The sequence below is a fragment of the Hyperolius riggenbachi genome, chromosome 5 (genome assembly GCF_040937935.1).
Source record: "Hyperolius riggenbachi isolate aHypRig1 chromosome 5, aHypRig1.pri, whole genome shotgun sequence".
NCBI classification, from domain to species: domain Eukaryota; kingdom Metazoa; phylum Chordata; class Amphibia; order Anura; family Hyperoliidae; genus Hyperolius; species Hyperolius riggenbachi.
In genome coordinates, this window is record NC_090650.1 from 444,277,975 (window position 1) to 444,289,060 (window position 11,086).

Sequence of the window (11,086 nt, forward strand, 5' to 3'; positions counted from 1 at the left end):
GCGGCATTGCAAAGGGGTGTGGTGGGGGCGTGATTAGGTGTGTGGCAGGGGCGTGGTTTAAGTGTCCATCTTTCTGTCACTCTATCTCAAAAATGTTGGGAGGAATGGCAGCGCTTGCTGTGCGTCACTCCATAAGAACCCACCGCACCCAATGTGAAAGCACCATAGGGTTATAATTGCGATGCAATGCGATAGTATACTGTGTGTTGGGATGGAACATACTGGACGCAGTGTGAAAGGGCCCTTACTTAATCTGTCTTTTCAATGACTGGAGCTCTGATGTTTGGCGAAACACTTTCTTTGGCTTTTTCTGTCATAGTTTTTGCTCTAACTCATGAGTCATCTTTTATCTCGCCACAGGTGCCGACGCCGACGCCACAGAAAGTAAGTGTTCTCTTTTATATCTTTGTAAGTAGTGGTTCAGTGCAAGAAATGTGCAACCTGTCATTTATTTTAGGTAAGGAACAAATAGAGAGGGGGGGGGGGGGCAGTCTTACATGTCACACTTAGATCAGGTTCACACTTGTTCTAAAAACGTATCCGTGGCTCCGGATTTTGGCCCGGATCAAAACCGGAGCCACGGATACCAATGTTAAACATAGCGGCCGCCGTCACTAAAAAAACAGATCCGTCTGCGTTCAGTGGGATCCGTTTTGAAAACCTGAACGGAGAGTTGCAGGATTTTCAAGGATCCCCCTCTACACAAGCAGCTTTTGACACAGAAACAGATCCATTTTCTGTGTCTGTGTGGGGAGGGGGCCGCCATGCTGGAGGGGGTAGCAGGCAGAAAAGAGGGCAGCGGTGGGGAGGGGGTGCCCCCCCCCCTCACCTGGGTTCCCCACTCCCCCTCCAGCTAGTTTCATGAATTAAATAATTTAAAATCAATGTATACATGCATAAAGGCGAGCAGTGAACGGGGGACTTGCTTCCTTAAAGAGACTCTGAAGCCTCTTAAAAATTATTTTTTTTTATTAAACCATCCTGTTTAATACCTTAATCCTACCTAAACCGCCGCATCCCCGCGCCTGTAAGCTATCTAAAACCCCCCTAACTCGCCCTCCCTCTCCCCTGCAAAATCCACAACTTTCTTGGTTGTGGATTTCGCTGCCCCTGTGCGCTTCCGTGTGAGGCAGAGCTAAGAGCCGCAGCCCTGCCTCACACGCGTCTGTCAGCGGCGGATCTCCGCCTCTCCCCCGCCCCTCCCAGTGAAGGAAGACAGAGGGGCGGGGGAGAGGCGGGGATCCGGGCTGACAGACGCACTGAGAGGCAGAGCTGCAGCTCATAGCCCCGCCTCACACGGAAGCGCTGCCCAGATCGCCCCCCGGGGTTTAGGGGGGATTTAGATTACAGCCGCGGGAATGCCTTTATGCATGTATACATTGATTTTAAATTATTTAATTCATGAAACTAGCTGGAGGGGGAGTGGGGAAGGGGGGACCCCGGTGAGGGGGGGGGCGACCCCCCTCCCCGTCGCTGTACCCGCTGCCCCCCACCCCACCGCTGACCCCCTTCCTGCCCGCTACCACCTCCAGCATGGCGCCCCCCCACCCACGGCCAGGGCTGGGGATATATTTCCACAGACTGAAAACGTAGGCTGCAAAAAAAGCAGTTTTGAAGAAAATTGGGGAGAAAAAAAATTGTTTACAAAAACGGATCCATTTGAAATGGATCCGATTTGCTACAGACAAGTTTGAACCTAGCCTTACCTAAATGTACAAATAGTTCACCTTGAGTGCCCCACTCGGTGAAACGTTTTAGGTAATATCTTCAAAGGGTCCCCCCCCCCCCCCTCAGCGAGGGCAGGGGCTGCAGGGCCTGTTACTTATGCCAGTGTTTGTGGTTACCCACAATGCACCACTACTGAATATGCAAATTATCTCTTTAGGCAGGTTAGCATCCAGAACCGCTGGTGTATAGCAAGCCTATAGCTTTAAATTTTACGCAAATTTAGCTTTAAATTTTACCCTTCAGAATATTCACAGTTTGTTCCTTTGCAGTCTGAAATGGTGATACACACACAATAAATATTGATTTAGCTGCAGTGCAGGTTATCACAGGCAAGTGATGTCACAGACAATCTTCAGAAGAAAACAGGATCACTCCTCCTCTAACATACCCTACTTGTAAACTCAGATAGGTGTAACTAATTGCCTCCTCCATTGCATGCCAAGCTTTTTTGGCTTCCACCTTATCAACAGTAATCAACAATAATCACTTTAATTAGTTCAGCATAAATGGCAGCTGTTCCTGGAGCATTCCAGAGCTTGGTAGTGTGACTAACAACAAACAATTAATTATAGGTGACAAGACACTGATAAAGGATCTCAGGGATACAGATGTGGGCAGGCCCTACTCAGGAAACAGAGCGGAGGAGAGCGCAGAAAAAGTCCATCATTAGGAAGTGAAAATGTTTGCTACTAGTAGGACCCTTCCACAATTTGGTTATCCCTCCAAACTAGAAAGAAGAGAGAGAAATACAACTACCATATATAGAATACCATACCTACAGTGAAGTATGGTGGTGGCATCCTGTTGTGGGGTTGATTATCTGCAGGAGGGATTAGGGCACCTATCAGAAGAGAAGGATGGATGGGGCAATATACGATGAAATTCTGGAGGAAAATGTGCTGTCTCTGCCAGAAAGCTGTCAATGAGAAGAAGGTTCATCCTCTAATAATGACAACAGCCAGGAGTACTCTGCAATCCTGACCCCACTGCCGGAAGGAGAAGAAGGGAGATATCCTTGTACAGTATGTCCTTGCGTAGCCTAGCCAGAGCCCAAACCTAAACCCTACCAAAACTCTGTGGAATGGCTTGCAGATTGTAGCTGATCGGGTGAATACACACAGGCTGCATATGTACAGTTGGTAGAGAAGTACCGAATCTCAACAGAATATTAAAGCAAACACTGGTTCCACAAAGTACAGAGAAGGGAACCTTTATCCACATCAGAAATTCAGATTTCTATTTATTTTATGAACTGTTGCTATTATAGCTTTCGCTTGACAGCTACAAGTTTGTACATTGTGTAAATAGAGAGGGAAAAATATTTTTGTCTGTGTCTTGATTTCAGGCTGCAAAATGTAATCCTAGCTAATAAAGGCCCTGTGTCACTGCGTCCAGTAGTTTAGCAGCGTCCCTGTGTCCCTGGTAATGCATGTGCGCAGTAACGTACAGCTGGAGGGACCAGGGAGGGAGGCTGGTGGACGGGCAGTTGCGTGCGAGCGGCGGGTGCGCAGCGGGAGCGCGCGCATCCTGAGTGACTGGCGGCGGCGTTAAAAAAAGACCAAGAGCCCGTTTTTAAACGGGCTTGGGTCTACTAGTGATTTTATAAAGGAGAGTTGTTTTCTATACCAGCTGTAATAAGTGTGCTTAAAGCAACTTATTGTACTAGTGAATGTGCTTTTATTTCATCCACTTATTTGGCTCACCTTGGCCTTGTTTCAGCCCACGCAGTCTTTCAATCCCTTGCTGTCATACTGGACTTCAGCAGCTGCGCTCCTCCCCCTGTAAAATCGGAAAACGGCAAATCAGTCGTGATTGGTCTACAATTACTGCCGTGATCCAATTGTTGCAGAAAAATTCTGAATTGCGGTGATCAGATTCCCGTGGAAATTCCGATTTTCTATGTCACTCCCACATTTCCGATCGGAAATGTCTAAATTTCAATTTGGTGGAATCCAAATGAGCATTCCTTATGCTGCGTACACACTTGCGATAACGATCGTTCGTAAACACCAATTAACGATCGCTCGTCCGACAATTGCAAGTTCTTTCCGTCGCAATCAGAAGCGATCTTTAAGGAGAGCGAGGAAAGTGCAATCATTGCACAAGCGAATTTTCCAACAAGTTGGATCCTATCGCGCGATCATCGCTGTTGAAGAAAGGTGTGTACAGTAATCGTGCGAGAACGATCGTTACAGAATGTAGTGCGCAACTGCGCATATAGCTGGAACCTACGTATTTCCGGTGTATTGTGTTTGGTAACGATCGTTCTTTAACGGTAAAAGATCGTCACTGTGTGTACGTTTGTCGTGCGATCATCGCTACCACGTCATATCCGTGTGCGCACGCAACCATTCTTCACTGATCGTTCGTTTCTGCAATAACAATCGCTGCGCTACGTTCTCAGATGCCTAATTTGCATTTACTGCTCTGCTCGTCCAACTATCGTTCATCGCGGAACTATCGTTCCTAACGAACGATCGTTATCGCAGGTGTGTACGTACCATAAGTTAACCTGGGGTAGGTGATGGTAATAAGGGATTTCCAGATATCCACTGCCTTTTCCAGGGGCTTGAAATGAGTATATAGGTATATAAGGACCCCACAAAAACTTGAAGACCCCCACCTTACCTCCACAATACTACCAAAGAGCTCTGGGAAAAGCCTAGTTGCACCCCACACACTCATCATTGGTCTATTGAGACAACTGGACCAATAAGGATCCTTCCCAAAGACAATTCTCACTGGTCAGATTTTTGGACCAATTAGCAGCTCTGATGGAATTTTTTTCTTTTTGTTAATAAATTGTTTTGTTAATGGTGTCAGATCTTTTTGTTACATTTAACTCCTTGTGGGTGTAGCATAGTGGGGTAGCAAGTGCTGATGTACCCCTATAGTCTCCTCAGACGCTTGGAGGGGTTGCAGCAGATATCTGGATGGCCCCTGATAAAAGGGAGACTCCTGATTCCACCAGAAACAACCCCTCTGGGTCTATCTCCCCCCGGTGTGGGGTAGTCACCACTAGCTCACCTAGCACAAGGTGGGGATGAGCCTCTAGTCATTGATTTGGGGGGAAAGGGCTTTGCAAGACTTCTGCCCCTCCTCCTCTTGTAGAACTCCCTGTCAAGTCATGCAAAACATGGGCTGATACTGCTCAGGTAATGGATGCCCACACTAGCCGGTGCAGCCACCCCAACTGCATTTCAGCCTAGGTGTAAGAGAGGCCTAAAAGCACACCTGAAGTCAGAGGGACATGGAGGCTGACATATTTATTTCCTTTTAAGCAATACTAGTTGCCTGGCAGTCCTGTTGATCCTCTGCCTCTAATACCTTTAGCCATAGCCCTGAACAAGCATGCAGCAGATCAGGTGTTTCTGACATTATTGTCAGATCTGAGATTAGCTGCATGCTTGTTTCTGGTGTGATTCAGATGCTGCTGCAGACAAATAGATCAGCAGGACTGCCAGGCAACTGGTATTGTTTAAAAGGGAATAAATATGGCAGCCACCATATTCTTTTCACTTCAGTTGTCCTTTAAAGGGACACTTAAGTCAAACAAAAAAAATGAGTTTTACTCACCTAGGGCTTCCAATAGCCCCCTGCAGCTGTCCGGTACCCTCGCCGTCTCCCTCCGATCCTCCTGGCCCCGCTGGCAACCACTTCCTGTTTCGGTGACAGGAGCTGACAGGCTGGGGACGCGAGTGATTCTTCGCGTTCCCAGACACATTAGCACCCTCTATGCTGCTATATGGTATATGATATATGCTATAGCAGCATAGATGGCGCTATTGTGGCCAGGAACGCGAAGAATCACTCGCGTCCCTAGCCTGTCAGCTCCTGTCACCGAAACAGGAAGTGGCTGCCGGCGGGGCCAGGAGGATCGGAGGGAGACGGCGAGGGCACTGGACAGCTGCAGGGGGCTATTGGAAGCCCCAGGTGAGTAAAACTCATTTTTTTTGTTTGACTTAAGTGTCCCTTTAAGCATGGTAAAGTGTAAGTACAAGATGACATCGTGTAGCCGCCTGGTGGTGGGGATCAGAACCAGCCAGAAGAAGAATGGAATATTGTTATTTTTCTCACATTAATGACCACACCCTGTCTCCCTGTGCAGATACCACCGCCAGCCTGCCCATGCAGTGTTTCTTCTGCTATGAGCCCACCGAGGTGCTAAACTGCAACGAGGTGAAGACCTGCAGCCCGGACATCACTGGCTGCAAGACCGTCGTACTGGGATCCAACACAGGTGAGCTCCGCCTCCAGCCACGCCCATCCCGGAGTCAATTCTGACATCTACTATGCTCAGCATTAAAGCCTTGTGGATTTCACATGTTCTGTTTGACTTTGATATTAAAGGTTACCTGAAGTGACAGATAAATGCCTATGCAGTCCCAATCCCACCTACAACTAGTCTGTGCTCCTCTTTTCTCACAGTAAAGGTGGCCATACACTTATAGATTTGCAGCAGATTCGACCCTCAGATAGATTTCTGTCAGATGCCGGTCAAGTCGAATGTGACAGGAATCTGATGTGTGCCACACACTAGGAAGAGATTTCCAATAGACTTCAGAAAGAAATCTATTAGAAAATCTATCTAAATGCATTATTGCACCATTAGATCCAATGCAACTCTATGGGCCATGGATCTGCTACCAGCAGCTGATCCACCTAGATCTTCCATCAGATAGATAAAATAGATCGAAATCCATGGAAATTGGCCGCAAATCGATCAATGGGCTGTTTAGATAGAATCGATTTCCGTTTGATCAAACGATTCTCTCGAATCGATCGATCAATGGCTGAAATCGAACAGTGCATGGGCCCTTTAAGGCTATTGTGCATCTGCTGGTATAACGCGAGGCATGCTGAAAACGTTTACAGTTGCAGTGAAGCATGCTTTTCACATACCGTATGCTTCACTGCATTGCACTCGTAATGCACAGTGTGACTTTTCTGCTTAGTTCTATTTTACAGGGTAAAGACTACCTATGCGGAGAACTTATTGTGCATACAGAGGACCCAAACCTTCCCAGATGTGTTGTTGCGAGATGACACTGGCCCCGCCCCCTTCCCCTGCAACTGATGTCAAGCCACGCCCCCCCACCAGTGAGGTGCAGAGCCTCTGGAGCCCTCGTCCTGATCCTTTCTCTCCTTTCTCCCTCCGTCCCCTCCCCTTGCTTGTAGAGTCATCAGACACAAGCTGGGGGCTGAAATGATTTGTCTGTGATCTGTCCACACAGGAGCAGCTTGTTAGTGAGTAAGGATAAGGGCTAGTTCACACTAGGTCCGGAACCGTATCCGCGGCTCGATTTTTAAAACCGGATCTGAACCGGAGCCGCGGATAGCAATGTTAAAATAGCAGCCGTCTTCACCCAAACAAAAAACGGATCCGTCTGCGTTTGCGGGGACCCATTTTCAAAACCTGAACGGAGGGTCCGGATCTGCTGCATTTTCCCGCAACGCATCTGGATCCGGATACACGCAGGGGTAGTGCCAGCCAGCAATGGGAAAACGGATCCCCCTCTACACAGGCAGATTTGTACACAGAAACGGATCAGTTTTCTGTGTCCCAGCCTATAGGGGAGAGAGGGGGCTGCCATCATGCTGGTGGGTGATAGCAGCCAGGACGGGGGTGGCAGCGGGCAGCGGGGATGTCCCCCTCTCCTCCCTCATCTGGGTCCCCCGCTCCCCCTCCAGCTAGTTTCAAAAATGTAAGTAATTTAAAATGAATGTAAACAAATGTAGTAAGCGGCGGCGTCCAACCACTGCTGCATCACTTCCTGTAATGCCGTCCAATAAACAACAGAGGACGGCATTACCGGAAGTGACGCAGCAGCGGTGGGATGCAAGGAAGTAAGTTTCCCGCTCGCCGCCGCTCGCTACATTTGATTACAGTCATTTTAAATGATTTACATTTTTGAAACTAGCTTGATGGGGAGCGGGGGTGGGGGACCCAGGTGAGGGAGGGGAACGACCCCCCTCCCCGCTGCCACTCCCGTCCTGCTACGCCCTCCATCCGTTTTTTTTGGCCCCAAAAAAACGCAAACAGATCAAAAACGTATGCTGCAAAAGGGCAGCATAGATCCGTTTGTGTACATCTTTGCCAGGATCATGGACCGTCCTGAAACCGTGCCTAGTGTAGATCCAGCCTTAAAGCATGCCAGACAACTAGCCGAGTACATCTGTAGATCACTTTTCTTCAATAATCGCACCATCATTTGGACAATCTGCTCTGCTCAAAAGCCTGAGTTCCGTTTGTGATGTTCACATTTGGCTCCTATCATCGCTGCACTAGTAAGCATTTATTTTATCACCGGAGTTAGGAAAAAAATATCTAAAGCTTAAACACAAACATCGATTTAGATCACCCAAATGAGCCCCACCAGCCAGCCATTGTGCCCCCTTGGTAACCCCTCCCCTCCCCCCAAAAAATAAAGCCACATCTTCATCACATCTCCAACACACAGGCGAGGTATTGGCGTATAACCTCTGTAGAGCCGCAGGGGGAGCGATACCAACATGCCAAGATCTAGAAGGCATATTTGTGACAACCTTTAAAGAGAACCCGAGGTGGGTTTCAAGAATCCTATTAGCACACCGAGGCTGGTTCTGCATATAACCACCAGCGCCGCCTGCGTCCCTTCCCTTCAATCACCTTACAGAGGAGGGGAGGGAAGGGACACAGGCGGGGAGCAGCACTATAGAGGAGGCGGGGGAGTGGCAGAGAGTGACAGGTTACATGTAAACAACCAGCTAGTAACACGCTGCGTGTCGCTAGCACGGCGGTTTCTTTTGGGGGGGACAGCAGAGGGGGGGGGGGCCTGAGGAGGAACAGTATAGTAACAGAGAGGCTGGTGATTATATGCAAAACCAGCCTCTGTGTGCTAATAGTATTCTTAAAACCCACCTCGGGTTCTCTTTAACAGGGCCGGTTTAAGCAACAATGGGGCCCCAGGGCAAAATAAACCTGGGGGGCCCCCCCAACAGTTACCCGGAACAAAAATCGGCATTAAGGGACCTTTTTTGCATTTAGTATAGTCATGGCGTGAAGCCCCAATCGGTCGGAGCTCCACATTCTGGCTATCCCAGCCTGCATGGGGGACAAGGGGTTAAAAAGTTTCACATAATTTTTTTTTTTTAAAAGTCCCACACTCTAAACATAAAAAAATTGGGAAAATAGGAAAAAAATGCCAGGGATCTTCATGCAGCCATATTGCGGCTGTATAGCGATCCCTGGCCAAAGCGCTGCGGCTGCGTATAGACCCCCAGGAAACCCCGTCAGGAAATGTATTGCGCTTTCTTTTGATGCATGAAAAATTACACTACCGTTAGATTTGCTACTAAAAGTGACATTTACCGCATTTAAAAGTATACGTTTTTCCTTCGAAACTTTAAAATCGATTTTCTCAAAAACTATAAGGTATTTTTGAAAAATTATTTTTTCCTCTTATTCCCAATGATCTCCTTAACATATCCTGCAAATTTAGGGTTTCTAGCATTTAAGGTGGATTTGCTATTGACAATGACCATTAAAGTCGGCAGGTTTTTAAATGTGTATTTTTTTTCCTTTGAAACTTTAAAATCGATTTTCTCAAAAACTATAAGGCCGATTTGAATTTTTTTTCCTCTTGTAGCCACTGGGGGCCCTACAAGCTCTGGGGCCCTGGGGCAATTGCCCCCTTTGCCTCTATGGTAGCGCCGGCCCTGCTCTTTAAAGAGGAACTCCAGTGAACATTTTTACTGTTGGCAGGTGATGTAGCTGCTGCGTGGTTTTTGGCAGTTGGAAACAGCTGTAAACAGCGATTTCCCGCAATGCAGGGGTTTGGCAACAAATCGGGTTCTCAGGCAAGCAGAGGTCGGCAGCAAATCGGGTAGTCGTCCAAAGCGAAGGTCAGCAGGAAATCGGGTAGTCAGGCAAGCCAAGGTCAACATCCAGGAAGTCAGAAACAGGCAGAGCAGAAACTCACACACGGGAGTGGAACACACACAAAGCTGCAATACTACAGCACCGCAGCGCTGCACTCTCCAGACTTAAATAGGCCGTTTGGCGTGAACGGTGCAACGCGTCACCCGCACGTGCATGCGCACACGCGCGCGCAACCAGGCCTCTGCGCACACACACACAAACACACGCACACACGCACAAGAACAATCAGACATGCATAAACAGAACATCCTTCACGCGTGCGCGTACGCAGCACTCACCCCAATGCCTTGCGGTGCCAACGCTTACGGCGCGCAACGCACGCGGGCAAGTACCGACAAACCGCCACGCAGGGAGGCCCGCCGAGACCCACCAGGACGACTGCCAGCATCCGTATGTACCAGCCGCCTCGTCTGGACAGGTAACTGACCGTGACAGGCAGGTCCTGTGAAACGCATTGTATTTTTTATTGGTGTCTAACAATAAAAATCTTAACCTCTTATTGCGAGGTAAGACTGTTCCTGTTACCTCCACTCACTATATATTGCATCACAATTGGGGCAACACCTCCCATCTTGCATTGCATCTTGGCTAAGGATTATTTGGCATGTGTGCGGGTCTTTTACAAGCAGGGGCGTGTCTGAGTTATATAGAGCCTATGGCAAACACTGATATTGTGCCCCCCTTCTTGGCCAGAGCCCCATTCCCCTCTAAAAATAGCCTTCTCTCTCACATACATGTGTCATGGTTGCCTGTGTTTTTTGGCTCAGATTTTTGAGAAATATCTCTTCTTAATCCCTCTGTCCTTGTTTCTTAAGCTAAGTACTCACGGGGGGGACAATTGTAGCTGTCGCTGCGCACGGGAGCGTGTGCGCAACAGTTCGACGACAGTTCGGCGACAGCTCTTCGCCAAGTCCCTCTGCATACACACGGCAGCAGAGGGATTAGCGATGCGGCGGAAGCTGTCGCCGAGGTTCCTCCCCCCCGCCGGAAGCTCCGTGTGCCGTGTGTGGGTAGCTGTCGCTAGCCCGCATACACATGCGGGACTAGCGACAGTTCCGGCAAGGTTGCGGCGACGGCTGTAGCTGGCGATTGAACATGTCAATCGCCTGGCGACAGCTCCGACGGGCGACGGTTCGGGGCGCGCGCATCATACACACGGGCTAACCGTCACCGTCGACGGCCGTACCCCGTGTGTATGAGCCTTAACACTAAGCCAAGTGTGCCCTACATACATAAATTAAGTAACCATGTTCCCCAAATAACAGAATCAATTGATCTGAGGTCTAAGTCATGGGACGGTATACGGGCAGGCTTTTCCGTGCAGCACATGGGTGATGTGGCGCCCATGGCATACGCCATTCCTGCACCCCTCTAGATACGCCTCTGTTTTACAAGCCTGATCAAATGAAACCCGCGTCCTCGGTTGAAGATCCGTCT

The 11,086-nt window shown here is 48.8% G+C and overlaps 1 protein-coding gene across 1 annotated transcript in view; it reads left to right on the plus strand.

Annotated features, from left to right (window-relative positions):
* LOC137517936 (secreted Ly-6/uPAR-related protein 1-like) overlaps positions 1 to 11,086 on the plus strand; it is a 29,976-nt gene that overhangs the window by 18,483 nt on the left and 407 nt on the right. The window contains exons 2-3 of the mRNA XM_068235010.1: positions 361 to 384; positions 5,837 to 5,968. Coding sequence (XP_068091111.1) covers positions 361 to 384; positions 5,837 to 5,968 — 156 coding nt within the window. The remainder of the gene's footprint in view (positions 1 to 360; positions 385 to 5,836; positions 5,969 to 11,086) is intronic.